The sequence below is a fragment of the Chiloscyllium punctatum genome, chromosome 31 (assembly GCF_047496795.1).
Source record: "Chiloscyllium punctatum isolate Juve2018m chromosome 31, sChiPun1.3, whole genome shotgun sequence".
NCBI classification, from domain to species: Eukaryota; Metazoa; Chordata; class Chondrichthyes; order Orectolobiformes; family Hemiscylliidae; genus Chiloscyllium; species Chiloscyllium punctatum.
Genome location: NC_092769.1, coordinates 79,283,470 through 79,300,845, shown reverse-complemented (window position 1 = coordinate 79,300,845; position 17,376 = coordinate 79,283,470). Strand labels below are relative to the sequence as shown.

The 17,376-nt window shown below is 44.4% G+C and overlaps 1 protein-coding gene across 5 annotated transcripts in view; it reads left to right on the top strand.

Moving 5' to 3' along the window:
• mark2b (MAP/microtubule affinity-regulating kinase 2b) overlaps window positions 1–17,376 on the top strand; it is a 206,176-nt gene that overhangs the window by 29,124 nt on the left and 159,676 nt on the right. For 4 of the 5 annotated variants that reach the window (XM_072551206.1, XM_072551203.1, XM_072551205.1 and 1 more), the window contains exon 1: window positions 2,800–3,292. The exons of the other annotated variant lie outside the window; for it this stretch is intronic. In XM_072551206.1, the coding sequence (XP_072407307.1) occupies window positions 3,248–3,292 (45 nt within the window). In that variant the 5' untranslated portion in view covers window positions 2,800–3,247. Of the gene's footprint in view, window positions 1–2,799; window positions 3,293–17,376 lie in introns of those variants that run through there. 5 annotated transcript variants of the gene reach the window in all.

Below are 17,376 nucleotides of genomic sequence, written 5' to 3'. Positions count from 1 at the left end.
ATGCTCCACTGTGAGTCAATCTGCAGCTCCAGAGTCGTCATGTGGTTGAACAAGAGCTGCAGCTAGACACACTTCTTGCAAGTGTAAGAGTCAGAAATGTCAGCCACGTCCCTGAGCTCCCACATCAAGCAAGAGGCACATGCCACAGGTCTGAAGTCCCCTGCCATTGTAAGCCTTAGCTTTATATCAACTAATTAAAACCAAACAATGCACTTAAATATATGAAAGAAAAGAAATGACAAGGGGGTCATAGAGGGAATGGTCTCTTAGGAACACTGACAGGGGTGGGAAAGGAAACATATCTCTGGTGGTGAGGTCCGTTTGTAGGTGGCAGAGGATGATGCGATGTATATGGAGGTTGGTGGGGTATAAGGTGAGGACTGGGGGTTCTGTCCTTGTTAGGAGAGGTGGGGTTCAAGGGCGGACGGGCGGGAAGTGGAGGAGATGTGCTGGAGGGCATCGTCAACCACGTGGGAAGGAATATTGTGATATTGGAATAAGGAGGCCATCTGGGATTTTCTAAGTGGAATTGGTCATCCTGGAAACAGATAGAGGAATTGGGAATAAGGGATGGTGTTTTTACAGGAGGTAGGGTGGGAGGAGGTGGGCTTGTTGTTGATATCCATGGTTAGTTGGTTAATGGAGAGTAAGATGTGGAAGGATCCTTTGGGGCCTTTGAACGGAAGTGAGGGGGGAGGTGTAGGTGCAGGTTTTGCACTTCCTGCAGTGGCAGGGGAAGGTGCCGGGAATGGGGTGTGGACTGGTGTGCGGTGTAGATCTGACAAGGGAGTCGCAGAGGGAATGGTCATACCACACTCTCAACTCTGACCTTCACATCTGCAGTCCTCATTTTCTCCTCCTGGTTGTATTGTAGGCCAAAGAACTGGCTGATTTGTACATAGCAACCACTTTCAAATGGCAATATGCTTTGGTCTTTTGCTTGGAGAAGGGACTAAGTCCCAGTTTATTTCTGCACTTATAAAGTCTTTTTCTTTTATTCATTCATTCATAAAATATGGGCATTGCTGGTTGGGCCAGAATTTGCTGCCTGTCCTAAGTTGCCCCTTGAGAAGGTGGTGGTGAGTTGCCTTCTTGAGCCACTGCAGTCCTTGTGCTGTTGGGATATTCACAATGCTGTTAGGGAGGGAGTTTCAGAGTTTTGATTTCACAACTTGCTGCAGTTTCTGACTTGCTTTTGTGTAGCCACAGTACTTACATGGCTCATTCTCATCAGGATGTTTATAGTAGGAGATTCAGTGAAGGTCATGGCATTGAATGACGAGAGGTGATGGTTTGATTTTCTCTTGTTGAAGATGCTTATTGTCTGACAGTTGTGTGTCATGAATATTATTTGTCATTTAACAACTGTATATTGTCTAGCACTTGCTGCATTTGGACATGGACTGCTTCAGTATCTGAGGAGATGCAAGAATTGAACTTTGTGAAATCATCAGTGAACATCCCTACTTCTGACCTTAAAGTAGAGGGAAGGTCATTGATGAAGCAGCTGGAGTCAACATACAACATTTTTATACTGAAATTAAAATAGATGATCTAGTTGTTATCAGACCATGTTTGGTGCACAAATTTACTGCCAGTTTTCTGACACTATAACAGGATTATATTTCAAAAAAATACTTTATTGGCTGAAAGGAACATTCATTCTAGACTAGGAAGAGGCCAAACAATCCATTCAATGCAATAAAAAAGGTAAAGTCACCATAGTCTTACCAGACCATAGGGCTGGCTCTCTCATTAGCGAGCGAGAGAGAGAGAGACAGATAGATAACTGACAATGAAGGGAGAGGTTGAGAAGGATACTGAAAACAATAAATGCTGGCAATCACAGCTGGCCATGCAGCATCCATGGAGAGAGAGTCAGCTAAAGTTTTGAGTCGAGATGAATCTTCATCAGATAACCCCAACATTTGTTGTCTTCAGTACAGATTCCAGCATCTGCAGCAATTTGCTACTAGTTTGAGAAGGAGAAACCCTCATAGTAATCTCAAACTATGTAAGAATTGAACCCACAGTGCTGGCATCACTCTGTATCACAAACTGAGCTATAAAAGCAGTGGACTGCAAAGGCTGGAGATTTGAACATGATGTGGTCATCACCCTGATGGGTTTGTAGGTTCACATCTCTCAACTGCTCCATCCCATTTCTCTTCAAGTTCAAGTCCTCCTCCTCCCCATCTAACACTATCTGCTTGCATGTTTTTTTATATGTTTCCTCAACCCACTCCCTTCCTCCACTCATTCATCCTGCAATATCGATATGACGGCGGAAAAGACCGATCATCTCCGGAACGAGCCGAAAGCCGTGCTCGGGTTCCAGAAAGAACCGAGAAGGACCGAAAGCGCTCCCTGGAAAAGATAACCCGCCTGTGACGTAGCTTTCCTCCCACGAACTATTCCGAAACGACCGAAGGTTCCCGAACGCACCACCCCCATCCCTGGGCGGGACGGAGGTGTATGGCGGAAATTGCCGAGAGGGTTCGTTGGTGGCCGAGGGGCTGTTCGGATGGGAAGGTCCGTTAGGATCGTGGGGAGGTGGAGACGGCGGAACCCGCCGAGGATTGCCGAGGCGGCCATCTTGCCGGGTTCAGATAGTGAGAGGGAGAGTGGGGTTCCGGCTTTCTCCTCAGAGGCGAAAGTCCGGGCGCCGGCGGGCATCGAGAGGGAGGGAGTAGGAGATAGGGGGCAATAGGAAGAACCGGGGCAGGAGGGTAACGGGGGTGGGGGAAAGAGGGAGGTGAAAGTAAGGTACAAACCCCCGGGTGTGTATTGGTGTTTTAACCCCCCCCCCGCCCCCACCGACCCAAGCCCCTGACCCCACAACTTGACGGAGATCTCCCTCCGGAATCCTCCCCGGCCCCTGAAGCCTCGGGGCTCGAGTGAAGAACAAACCGGGTTGCGCCTCAGTTCCGCCGCAGATGTGAGGACCCCCCTCGCCCTTTCCAATCCCGACAGGGCAACTTTTATTGTAATTTTATTTGTTAGTTTTAATGATCTTTATACGATTTTCTTTCTGCTGGAATCTCTTCCCTGTCAGCACCAACGCTGCAATTCTGTTTTTTTTGTCCCTGATATTTGATGATTTCAAACTAGTTTGTTTTAGGGGCAGTTAGATGTCTCTGTGCGCTGTAAATATTCTCTAGTGTTCCTCCCCCCCCCCCTTTTTTTTATTTAAAAAGTTTTAGTTTCCTCTCTGTGCGTGTGTGGGATCCCTTTTCAAAGTCCAGAGATGACCACCAGAACACCGTTACCTCCACTCAATGAGTCTGATCAGGTAAGCCCTTCTACACTTTACAGATCATTTAAACTCCCTTGCCAGTGTATTTTCTAGCAGATGATTTGTTCTGTGATTTACATTCACCGATTAGGTACCCTGCGATTTTGGGGAAGGATTGTATGTGTTGTGTTGGGAGGGTATCAATCTCTTGGGTCTGCTCCCCTCTCAACACACTTCCATTCGTGCACCCCCCCCCAACGTTTACCCTCTAACTTTGTTTTGCCACTGCCCTATTTCTGTCATTACCTTTGGATGTCAGTGCCTGGGAGTGCATTAAATATTTAGAGGGGGTCTTTCCTTCCCTCCTGCGGTCAACCTCCCCGCCTGTCTGATTCAACCGAACCCGGAATGTCTAAGGTCATGTTGCATGGTCCTTTGTAAATTCATGTTGATGGATTTTGTGTCTCTGTTCTCTGCCCCTTCTGCCCCTCAACTGAGGGAATTGACAGGTTTGGGGGTAGCTGGGTGTGAACATAGAACCTGAAGTGCATCTTGCTGACTGTGGAGGACAAGTGATGCTCGATATCTATCTGAAATAAAAACAAAGTGCTTGAGAAACTCAGGAGGTCTGGCAACATCTGTGAAACAGCATTAACATTTCAAGTCCAATATGACTGTTTTCAAACATTGATGGTTTGTAGAAGCCTGGACAAGTGAGTGTTGTGGTTGAAAGCTTGGGAAAGATGAAGTGCTTCATAGTTTCATTGAATTCTGAGAGATCTCAAGGGAAGTGTGTTTTGTCTCTTTTTAGTATTTTCTGTTGGTTGCTATATCTCTATACAGTTCGTGATGTAGAATTGTTGTCTTGTTCAATTCAGTGAATTTTTAAAAAATAAACAAAGAGCGTTGATGTTTTATGAGTCATAAGTGAAAGTTGTGTACCCCCTCCCCCATGTGGGTGAGTGTGGTTATGCCGGAAGCTCTCTTGTTTACATGCTTTACTTTTGGTCAGTTGAATTTGTTACTGAGCCAGTCTCTTGGGATGTGAAAGCAGATTGAATGTTGCAAGCAGACACAAAACAGACAAGCCTGCCTTGGTATCTCTTTTCCTTCACTGCATTAATTAGTACAGTGTGTCCTCCAGGAAAAGGAGCCTGGATTTTCTTTTCAGTCTGAACAAAATCTACCATTGCTTTCCCTATACCTCATTATTGTTACAGTTAATTGGACTGGCAAGTAAGTACAGGAAAGGGAACTGCAGAGTCTGCCCTGATTTTTCCCCATCTACCAGAGAGCAGCTAATTGGCAATGAACCTCTGGTCTTCCTGGCCTGTGAAGCTCACTGCCATCTCATTTGGTGTGTTTCTCGGTCTGGCTAGAAAGACATGGCAGAGGATGGTGGTCCTTGTTAGAACAGAACCATATTGAAGATAATTCGAGCAATTGCAACCGGCTTCCTTGGATGAGGTTTGCTCAATGGAATCTTTCAGTTGTTATACTGTAGAAACCTTTTGATAAATCATAGACTAACAGGGCTGTACAGGAACTGTTAGTATCAAGAGACAATGATGAGGACATCACAGATAAAACAAATATAGAATCATAGAATTCGTACAGTATGGCCCATTGAGTCAAGACTTATGCACTTAATGGTAAGGTCTGTGGAAGTGTTGCTGAACAGAGACACCTTGGAATGCAGGTTCAGAGCTCCTTGAAAGTCAAGTCGCAGGTAGATAGAATTGTGAAGAAGGTGTTGGTATTCTTTTCTTTATTGGTCAGAGTATTGAGTGCAGGAGTTAGGAAGTCATGTCGCGGCTGTTCAGGACATTGGTTAGGCCACTGATGGAACATTGCATGCAGTTGTGGTCTCCTTCCGACCAGAAAGATGTTGTGAAACTTGAAAGGGTTCAGAAAAGACTTACAAGGATTTTGCCAGGGTTGGAGGATTTGAGCTATAGGGAGAGGTTGAACAAGCATTGTGGGCGGCAAGGTGGCACAGTGGTTAGCACTGCTGCCTCACAGCACCAGAGACCCGGGTTCAATTCCCGACTCAGGCAACTGACTGTGTGGAGTTTGCACGTTCTCCCCGTGTCTGCGTGGGTTTCCTCCGGGTGCTCCGGTTTCCTCCCACAATCCAAAAAATGTGCAGGTCAGGTGAATTGGCCATGCTAAATTGCCCGTAGTGTTAGGTAAAGGGGTAAATGTAGGGGAATGTGTGGGTTGCGCTTTGGCGGGTCGGTGTGGACTTGTTGGGCTGAAGGGCCTGTTTCCGCACTGTAAGTAATCTAATCTAAAAGAAAAGCTGGGGCTGTTTTCCCTGGAGTGTCAGAGGCTGAGGTGACCTTATAGAGGTTAATAAAATCATGAGGGACATGGATAGGGTAAATAGGCAAAGTCTTTTCCCTGGGGTCGGGGAACTAGAGGGCATTGGTTTAGGGTGAGAGGGGAAGGATATAAAAGAGATCTAAGGGGCAACATTTCATGCAGAAAGTGGTACATGTATGGAATGTGCTGCCAGAAGAATTGGTGATGGCTAGTACAATTGCAACATTTGAAAGGCATCTGGATGGGTATATGAATAGGAAGGGTTTGGAGGGATATGGGCCAGGTGCTGGCAGGTGGGACTCGATTGGGTTGGGATATCTGGTCGGTCTGGACAAGTTGGATCTGTTTCCGTGCTGTACATCTGTATGACTGAATCCACACTGACTCACCAACAAGCATCCAATCTGTACATTTCCTATGGTTAAACCACTTAGCTTGCACACTATGGGCAAAAGCATGACCAATTCACCCAACCTGTACGTCTTTGGACTGTAAGAGGCAATCCATGCCGAAAGTGCGGAGAGAATGCCTGTGTGAAGTTTGCACAGTCGTCCGAGGGTGGAATTGAACTCGGATTTCTGGCGTTGTGAGGCAGCAGTGCTAACCACTGAGCCACCATATGGCCAAGAGTTTCGGAATGTCAGTCAAACTCTTGATTAGAATCTTGCTTAAAAAATGAGTTAAAGGATGTTTGTTGAATTGATGTTTTGTGATTTGTGATATTTGTTTCTGAAAACTGTTAAAATATGTTATAAGCTGGTTGTGCAACACTGCTGGAATTAAAGTAGGTTTAACATTTTGAAGATTTAGGTGCTAACATCAAGTCGTGATTTGTACATTGTATTGATTGCCTCTCATATGTTCAGAGATTTAAATACATGACATACATTCCTAGTTCCTATAATACAGAAGTGATCAATATTGGTGAAATTTCTTACTTACCCTATGATTTCAAATTGCCTCGAACTTTGTGAAGTGTTGACAGATTTTGTTCTCAGTCCAAATAGCTAATGTTGGTTCACATTGCAGCAGAGAGCTGCCAGAACGGATCCATGATCAGCTCTAAATCAATGTTTCTTCTACTTAAGTTAAAAAAAGTTCAAGTTGAGGTATAACAAAGGGCATCCTCAAAGAGAGGGAGTGGCATGCCATAAGTCACATCCTGGAGATTTGGGTAAACATTGGGAAGCCCCCGTCAGACAACAGTTCTTTATCGCTTTGATTACTGTCATTCCTGCTTGTGTGGAGGCAGCAGGTGAAGAAATGAAAAGCAGGGTGTATGAAGTTAGCTGATGTAAACTGGTGCCATCAGCACCCTTGCGTTAGGGAGAGAAGGAAGTAGTAGCTGATGAAGACCGTTCTCAGATTGTCAGGGCGTTTCATAACCTATGGAATTATTATGACAGCAAACATAACATCCAAATCTCAGACAGCAAACTCTTGTTACAGGGATGCTGGTCCAGAGAGGAAACTGGGCCCAAGACATTAGGGAAGCCCACTTTCTTCCAATACTGCTCTTTGTGGGCCCTTTAACATCCATCTTACCAGCCTATTTGTTTACTGTTTTGAGCTGAATAACAGCACTTACCTGATGACTGATCTACTGCTGAGCTAACCTTTTTGACCAGGCAAGTGTGTGGCAATTGAGTGAGGACAATGTTCAGTATTAACTTTCTTTATGTCCTTTACTAGTGTCTCAGACGCAGAGGCCTTTGTGACTGTGGAACCAGTATCCTGGCAAAGAGCGACAAACACTTCATTGTGCATTTCCCCGCTCCCACACCTAGTGATTGTAAAATGGTTCTGATGAATGACAGTCAGAAATTTTCAAGTATTTTGTGAAAATGAGAAATAGAATAAAGTTTGATAATGTTTGGCTGGAATTGACTGACATAGGACCATCAATCATTTTGAGTTCTAACTCTGATTAGAATGTTCTTTTGTATGTCGTGGCACAAGATGCATTCCCGGTCAGGTGGATAATATTCAGCAACCCTACTCAGTGTAAGACTGATGTATTTCTCACTTTATGGTAGGCCTCATTGCTAAGAGACTGGTGGATATTTAACAGTCAACACTGACTGTGGAAATATCTGTCATGTATTGGAGGAAAGAAAGTGCATTTATAGAATATATTTCGTGATGTCAGAACATCCTCAAGTGTTTTACAGTCAATCAAGGCATTTTGTTTGAAATGAGGACTCTATTGCAATGTTGGAACTGCAGAATTCAGTCTGTGCAAACCAGAGTTCCAGGAATGAGATTAAAGAGCAGATCCTGTGACTTTGGTATTGGATGAGAGATAGATATTGGCCAGAAAATTTGAAGATATTTGCTTCTCTGCTGCATTCAGGAAGGTGCCTTGTGAACTTGCCTATCTATCCTGAGAAATCTTGGGTCAAAAGGTTTGGGGAGATTAATCCCCCCCTACCTCTTCAACCAGGAATACATCAAGTTGCAGTGTCAAATTCTTATTGACTTCTTTGAGAAGGTGACTAAGGAGGTGGACGAGGGTAAAGTGGTAGATGTGGTGTATATGGATTTTAGTAAGGCGTTTGATAAGGTTCCCCATGGTAGGCTACTGCAAAAAATATGGAGGTATGGCATTGGGGGTGAGTTGGAGGTTTGGATTAGGAATTGGCTGGCTGGAAGAAGACAGAGGGTGGTAGTTGATGGTAAAGGTTCATCTTGGAGTGCAGTTACTAGCGGTGTTCCACAAGGATCTGTTTTGGGACCATTGCTGTTTGTCACTTTTATAAATGACCTGGGGGAGGGGCTAGAAGTCTGGGTGAGAAAGTTTGTGATGATATAAAAGTCGGTGGAGTTGTTGACAGTGAGGAAGGATGTGTCAGGTTACAGCGGGATATAGATAAGCTGCAGAGCTGGGCAGAAAGGTGGCAAATGGAGTTCAATGTGGGTAAGTGTGAGGTGATTCACTTTGGTATGAGTAACAAAAAGATGGGGTACTGGGCTAATGGTCGGATACTTGGTAGTGTGGATGAGCAGAGGGATCTTGGTGTCCATGTACACAGATCTCTGCAAGTTGCCACCCAGGTAAATAGTGCGGTGAAGAAGGCATATGGCGTACTGGCTTTTATTGGTAGAGGAATTGAGTTCCGGAGTCCTGAGGTCATGTTGCAGTTGTATAAGACTCTGGTGCGGCCGCATCTGGAGTATTGTGTGCAGTTTTGGTCGCCATACTATAGGAAGGATGTGGAGGCACTGGAACGGGTGCAGAAGAGGTTTACCAGGATGCTGCCTGGTATGGTAGGAAGATCGTATGAGGAAAGGCTGAGGCACTGGGGCTGTTTTCATTGGAGAAAAGAAGGTTTAGGGGTGACTTGATGGAGGTGTACAAGATGATTAGGGGTTTAGATAGGGTTGACCATGAGAACCTTTTTCCACGTATGGAGTCAGCTATTACGAGGGGGCATAGCTTTAAATGAAGGGGTGGTAGGTATAGGACAGATGTTAGGGGTAGATTCTTTACTCAGCGAGTCGTGTATTCATGGAATGCCCTGCCAGTAGCAGTGGTGGACTGTCCCTCTTTATGGGCATTTAAACGGGCATTGGATAGGCATATGGAGAATAGTGGGCTAGTGTAGGTTAGGTGGGCATGGATCGGCGCAACATCGAGGGCCAAAGGGCCTGTACTGCGCTATATTGTTCTATGTTCTAAATTCCTGGCTTGCCCTGTACAGCCCTCTGATTTGGGTGAACACAAGATGTGTCAAAGCAGAAGTAGGACATTCAGCCCATTGAGTCTGTTCTGCCATTTGGTGAAATCATGACTAATCTGACAATCCTCAGCTCCACTTTCCTGCCTTTTTCCATAACCATTGAGTCTCTTATTGATTAAAAATCTGTCTATTCCAATCTTGAATATACTTAACAACCCAGCTTCTACCATAAGCCCTCTGCCGTAAAGAATTCCACAAATGCACTCATCCTCCTCTGTCCTCATTAGTCACCCTTGACTTTGAGATTATGATTTCTGGTCCTAGACTCCCTGCATCTACCCTGTCAGCTTCCTGAAGAATCTTAGATATTTCAATAAGGTCTCCTTTCATTTTCCAATCAATACCAGCCCAAGTAAGTCATTCTCTCCTCATAAGACAGTCACTCCATACCTGGGATAAATATAGTGAGCTTTCTCTGGATTGCCTCCACTGCCAGTATGCTTCCAAGCATTAGCTTTTGAGCAGCGCTCTGAAAGCTAGTGCTTCCAAATAAACCTGTTGGACTATAACCTGGTGTTGTGATTTTTAACTTTGTCCGCCACAGTGCAACATCAGCTTCTCCACAGTATGTTTTCCCTTAGTTAGGGGAATCAGAACTGTCCATGGACCGTCGAAGATTCAGCCATGTCTGGCAGCTTGTAATAAAGCTGCTTTGTATGTGTGACAGTCATTCTGTTATGCTGATGGTAGTATACTTGTTCATGTTAAATTGTGTGTGAGAGAAACTGCAGTTTCCATGGCAGATTCACAGCACTTGAGTGGTTCTGATTTCCAGTGACAGGAACAATAGGCAATCAATTGACTTTGGTCAAATATCCACTTTACAGTTGTGTTTGAGTTTGATTTATTGTTGTCACCTGTACCAAAATACAGTGAAGTGTTGTTTTGTGTGCTGTACAGGCAGATGGTACCATGCACTGGTGTTGGCAGGACAGTGCAGGATACAGAGTTACAGTCACAGAGTAAGTGCAGAAAAAGAGATCAGAATTAGCATTTGAGAGGTCCATTCAAAAGTCTGATAACAGCAGGGAACAAGCTGTCCTTGAATCTATTTGTAGGTCATAGAGTCACAGAGATGTACAGCATGGAAACAGACCCTTCTGTCCACATTGTCCATGCCAACCAGATATTGTAACCTAATCTAGTCCCATTTGCCAGTACTTGGCCCATATCTCTCCAAACCCTTCCTATTCATATACCTATCCAGATGCCTTTTAAATGTAATTGTAGCAGCCTCCAGCACTTCCTTTGGCAGGTTATTCCATACACATACCATCCTTTGCATGAAAAAGTTGCCCCTTAGGTCCCTTTTAAATTTTTCCCTTCTCAAATTGAACCTATACTGTCTAGTTCTAGACTCCCCCACCCCAGGGAAAAGACCTTGACCATTTACCCTATTCATGCCTCTCATGATTTCATAAACCTCTTTCAGGTCACCCCTCAGCCTCTGATGGTCCAGGAAAAACAGCCCCAGCCTATTCAGCCCCTCCGTGTAGCTCAGACCCTTTAACCCTGGCAACATCCTTGTAAATCTTTTCTGAGCCCTTTCAAATTTCACAACATCATTCCTATCGGATGGAGACCAGAATTGCATATAATGTTTGTATTCAAACATCTGCCTAATGGAATAGGGTGGAATAGAGTCTAACCAGGATGTAGGTTTGCTCGCTGAGCTGGAAAGTTTGTTTTCAGACGTTTTGTCACCACACTAGGTAACATCAGTGAGCTTCTGGATGAACCACTGATAGTATGGTCTGCTTTTTATTCATGTGGTTAGGTTTCCTTGGGTTGCGGACATCATTTCCTGTGGTGATGTCATTTCCTGTTCATTTTCTCATAGGGTGGTCGATGGGAACCAAGTCAATGCATTTATTGGTAGAGTTCCGGTTAGAATGCCATGCTTTTAGGAATTCTCCTGCATGTCTCCGTTTGTCTTGTTCTGGGATGGATGTGTTGTCCCAGTCGAAGTGGTGTCCTTCCTCATCTGTATGTAAAGATATAGTGAAAGTTGGTCATGTCTTTTTGTGGCTAGTTAATGTTCATGTATCCTGGTGGCTAGTTTTCTGCCTGTTTGTCCAATGTAGTGTTTGTTACAGTTCTTGCAAGGTATTTTGTAAATGACAAGAGTTTTGCTTGTCTGTATAGGGTCTTTCAAGTTCAATTAGCTGCTGTTCTAGTGTGTTGGTGGGTTTGTGGGCAACCATGATACAAGAGGTCTGAGTAGTCTGGCAGTCATTTCGGAGATGTCTTTGATTTGGGGAGATTGGCTTGGGTTTCTGGATGTGTTTTATCTGCTTGTTTGGGTTTGTCGCTGAGAAATCAGCAGACTGTGTTCATTGAGTACCCATTCTTTTTGAATACACTGTATAGGTGATTTTCCTCTGCTCTGCATAATTCCTCTGTGCTGCAGTGTGTGGTGGCTTGTCAAAATAATGTTCTATTGCAGCTTCGTTTGTGGATCTGTAGTTCAATATTTGGTCTGTATGTGTTGTTTTCCTGTAGATACTGGTTTGAAGTTCCCTATTGGCTGTTTGCTCTACTGCAACTTCTAGGAATGGCAGTTTGTTGTTGTTTTCCTCCTCTTTAGTGAATTTTATACCAGTAAGGGTATTATTGATGGTCTTGAAGGTTTCCTCTAAATTTGTTTCGTTTAGTGATGACAAAGGTGTCCTAAATGTAGCGAACACAAAATTTGGGTTTGGGACACGGACAAACAGCTCTGCCAATCATCCAACCTGCGTCTACAGGAAAACAACACATGGACCAAATAATGAACTATAGAAGCAATCTTCCCAATGTCCACCAATGAAGCTGCATTAAAACATTATTTCAACAAGCCACCACACACTGCAGCACAGAGGAACTACGAAGAGCAGAGGAAAATCACCTATACAATGTATTCAAAAAGAATGGGTACTCAATGAACACAGTCCGCCGATTTCTCAGCAACAAACCTAAACAAGCAGATAAAACACATCCAGAAACCCTAGCCACTCCCCCTACATCAAAGACATCTCTGAAATGACTGCCAGACTGCTCAGACCCCTGGGCATCATGGTCGCCCACAAACCCACCGACACAGTAAAACAGCAGCTAATGAACTTGAAAGTTTTACAATATCAACTGGGAGGTTTTTCTGGCGAGATTGTTATGTTTGTTAAATACTATGGATATTGGCATTCTGAGACAAGCATAGAAAGTCCTCCAAGAAGCTTAGCATGTCTGACATTATCTGTGGAGAGAAAAACAGAGTCAAATGAATAAGGAAAAATATCAGACTCAAAACATGAACTATGTTTTCTCTCCACAGATGCTGCCAGACTTGATGAGTTTCTCCAGTATTCTGAGGTCGTTATGTATTTAAACTAGCGCTACAGAGATCAGGAGTGTAAAACTGCACCATTGCTAATTATGACTGTGAGCTCAACATTGTTCCTATAGGATGGAGACCAGAATTGCACATAATATTTGTATTCAAACATCTGCCTAATGGAATAGAGTCTAACCAGGATGTAGGTTTGCTCGCTGAACTGGAAGATTCGTTTTCAAATAGAACAGTGGTGCTATTCCTTAAATGTTCTTTCTCCTGACAGTGTGGAGAGGAGAGAGAATCATAGAATTCCTACAGTATGGAAACAGGCCCTTTGGCCCAACAAGTCCACACTGAGCCTCTGAAGAGTAACCCACTCAGACCCATTCCCTTACCCTCCATTTACCCCAAACTAATGTACCTAACCTACACATCCCTGAATACTATGGGCAATTTAGCATGGCCAATTCACCTAACCTGTGCATCTTTGGATTTTGGAAGGAAACTGGAGCACCCAGAGGAAACCCATGCAGACATGGGGAGAATGTGTACACTTTGCACAGTCTCCCAAGGCTGGAATCAAACCTGGGTCTCTGGCACTGTGAGGCAGCACTGCTAACCACTGAGCCACCGTGCCACCCCTGTTTTGGTTCTGGGCCTAACCAAGTAATGTAAAGAAATTCTGACCTCCAGTTGCTGCGTCAGTCGAACATGTTGCCCAAAGAACCACCTGTACTTCTGGTTATAATGAACAATCATTTTTAGATATTTTCTAATCAGCTGGTTTAGAGATGATGTTGCACAGTTCTGGGACTTGAGCCCGTCATCCTAGCTTAGAGGTGGGGACGGAACCACTGCACCACAAGGGCTGCCATATGTATTTCAGTGTAGATCTGAGATTGCCTTTCCCTGGTACTTATTAACTACAGAAAATATGAGATGCTGAATGGACTTAAGCCATCCGAGTACTGAGCGGAATTGCCGGCCTTGGCTGTGCTTCAAAATGACTTGTTGCTTGTTCAGTGCCTTTACTACTTGTGTTGTGCATTTAAGTCCCTTAAAGTTCCAATCAGAGCGACTTCTCCTTGGGTTTTCCAAGGCAAAACACCATACTTGCAGTTTCTGTGTGCCTCAAGGCAAGCAGCTTGTTGGTTTCTGTTAAATAGGATTCTATTAGTGGTAGGCAGGCCAGCCCTAAACCATCCAGGCAACGTTTTCTGATTGCTAAACGTGACCTGTTTTGTTAGTTTGTGGGACATGGGTGTCACCGGCTGGGCTATTTAATCATGACCTCACTGACTAATCCACCTCCACCTGAGGTTACACCTCACCCTGGCCTTCCTCCACATCATCATCTGACTGTTTTTGTTAAGTTGTTTGAAGCAGCACAAATTGGTGTACAATGTAGATTCTATTGTAAGAGCTCTACGTTGCAGCAATGGCTCATTGAATACCTCCAGGTGTGTCTTGTAAACCAGGTCCAAGTCAACGTGCAGGTTGACCATGATCAAATTAAACAGATGAACCGGCTCAAGGGGTTGAATAGCCTCCTCCTGTTCTTCTGTGTGAAAATGTATATTTCAGCTTACCTTTAAGTTGTCTGATTCCACCTGGTGCCATTGGATGTCCTGTTTCTCAAGGTATCTAACCCAGTGCACTCAGTGGCAGCTCTCTCCATTGGTTGGCAGAGTGCCATGGACAAAGTGCGCTTGGAACTCTTCTGCCCCTACCCTCAGCCTTCATTCTTGAAGCACCATGATCACGGTTTTGTTAATCTTTGCTTCTTCCTACTTATGCTGGCACACATCTCATTTATATCTGAGTGAAATAACCATTACCCAGGTCTCTAGGACTCATACCTATGTCTGGGGATTTTAAAGGGGTAGTTTAGGAAGGTAATGCTCTCTAACATTGGGAGATGATCCTGCACTGTACAACATCTTGTACACTAACGTGACCTCATCACCTGTAATACTCCTGACTGATAAGCTCACTTAATTTTAAATCCTTTGTGTTTTCTCTGTCTCCTAATTTTTCTGTCTCTCTTATTCCCTTTCACTATGTCTCCACACACTACCTTTATAAACATCTACAAAACATGTCTTTTGAATGAAGTTTTGGTCCCCATTCAAAATCTCTTGCTTTCTGCTCTTGGGGACTGAAAAGAATTTTGGTAGATGGTTTGAATATGCAAGATGGCCAGGCAAGTGTAAGTTCTGTTTCAGAATAAATCCCCTTGTTGGGATATGCACTGCCCTGAGAGAGGCGGAGACTGTGGCAATTGAAGAGGATTGGCTGTGGTTGTAAGAAAAAGGTGAGGACTGCAGATGCTGGAGGTCAGAGCTGAAAATGTGTTGCTTATGCCCGAAACGTCAATTCTCCTGTTCCTTGGATGCTGCCTGACCTGCTGCGTTTTTCCAGCAACACATTTTCAGCTGTGGCTGTAAGAAGCCTTGTTCATTCTGAATTCTTAATTTAAAAAGGCATTTCTTCCAATTATCAGATACATTGGTGACCCAAACACCAACACGCATTTCGTATTCACAGAAACCTGCTGTTCTTTTTTTTTAAATCCTTGTCTGATTGCACCACACCTGATTTTTGGCCCTCATTTACTGCAATGACCCCAGCGCTCAGGCTTCTGCACTGGAACCAATCTGTGTCAGGAAGCAAAAGCAAAATACTATGGATGCTGGCGATCTGAAATAGAAACAGAAATTGCTGCAGAAACGTAGCAGGTCTGGCAAGTTTCTGTAGAGATGGAAACTAAGTTAACGTTTCGAGCACATTGTGCCTGTTCTTTGGAACAGGGTGATGTGAAACTCCATATGAGTTGTTGGGATTGGTGGTGGCGCTAGGGAGTTTGGGTCAGTGTTTTTCATGCTTGGATCACTGAAACAGATCTTTTTTTTCTCTCTGTTGCTGTAAATTGTAGGCTGGGCTTTTCAGCTGGAAAACAAGAGCGAAAAACCCAAGCTGTCCCCAAATGGCGGTATCTTGGAGTTGTTTCTCTCTTCGATTTGGCCCCAAATAGTCTTGTGGCCCAATCAGCCCCTCATGCTGACTACAGCTGTCAGCTGGAACTTGGTATGAAGCTCTCTCTCAGGTTGAGAGTTTGAACCCACTCCAAATATTGCAGCACATAATCCAGGCTGGCTCTTGCAGTGCCAGTCTACCAAGCAAGATATTAAACTGAGGCCCTGTTAAGTCTTCGGCTGATATAGGTGATCCAACAACATCCTTGGAAAAGATCAGTCTAGTTCTTTGGGTCCAGGAATCAATATTTACTCCTTAGCTGGCATCGCTAACAGGTAATCTACTTATTTATTTCCACTGGCAGCTGATTGGTAACTTGTGGGCACCAGATGAAGGTAATTGATATAAAATCACGGGCTCGGGTGAACAAAGAAATACATTTTTGCATAGTGAGTTTTTGTCATCTGGAATGCACAAACTGAATAAGTAAATGAAACAGACTCAGCTGTAACTACCAAAGGTGACATGAGTAAGCATTTGCATTTCTGCTGCGCTGCTGTGAAACCAGTTGCTGTTTTTATGGAGGAATTCTCCAGGATGTCCTTGGTATTCCCTTTGAGAGTGCAACAGCATGGAAGCCGGTTATAAAACCCCAAATTGTCTGCATTGCTATGATATACAATGCTTGGCAATGCTCTTCCCAACTGTGTAAATGTTGGTATGTTTGTCAGTGCCAAATCTTCATTCACTCTGAGGAATGATCTCTCCCATCTCCCCCATCCCATGTTGTTTCTAAATCCTAATCTGATCTAAAGTCTAAAGTTGTATCATTGGAAGTGAGTCCTACAGAACACAGAAAGAGACCATTCAGCTCTCCGTCACTCTTGTCCTCCTTCATTGTCCCCATCACCCTAGCCATTTCTTTCTCCCTCCTGTTTATTTAGCTCCCCTCTGCATTCTCTTAAACATATCAATGATATTCACCTTGAATCCTTCCCTGAGGGAGTGAATTCCCCACTCCGGGTAAAGGGATTTCTCCTGAAGTCTTGATTGGATTTACTGGGATATGTCTAACACATTGCTGTTGCCTTACGGAATGAGTGGGGGCAAGATGGAGGCGAATGTTGGCAGATAAGCCCTCCTTAAATCTGTGCCTCAAGCTAGTTCCTAAGCAAACAATGCTTGGGTGTGGACGGTCATTGTTGCTGTTTCCAAGTAGAGAGGACAGTGGCAGAATGTCTCTCATAGGGCCTTGGGTAAAGCACTTTTAAACGAGTTGGTCAGAGTCAATGCCAGATAATTGGGTCCACACGCATTTTTAAAAAAGCATCGACAGTGAGTTATACCCTGGAGATTGGAAGGGAGTCAGCGATGTGTATTGTAGCTGATGTGGAAATGATGTAAGGAAAACCAAAGCTCCCTCCGGTTACCTCTGAATCCGCTCCAGCTTTTGTGCCTGCACACATGGCTTTATGCAGATAGCAATTAGCATCGTGCAGCGAGCCAGTGCAGTCGCAACACCTGAATCACATAACAGCACATTCTGTTAACCAGCTGTCTCCACAAAGATCCCCTTAGCAACATGAGTTAATGTGCTGGAGTACTGCAGCTCTGAGCGTTGTGGAATATAGGTTCTACAGTTGCTGATCTCCATACATAGGTAAGGCTGGAGCAGTGGTGGCTCCCTACCCCCCCCCCCCCCCCCCACCCCCCCACCACCCAGCTGTTGTGTTCGCGCTCTCCTCGGCTTCTCTGCTATATGCATCTTTCTTCCTGACGTTTACCCCTCT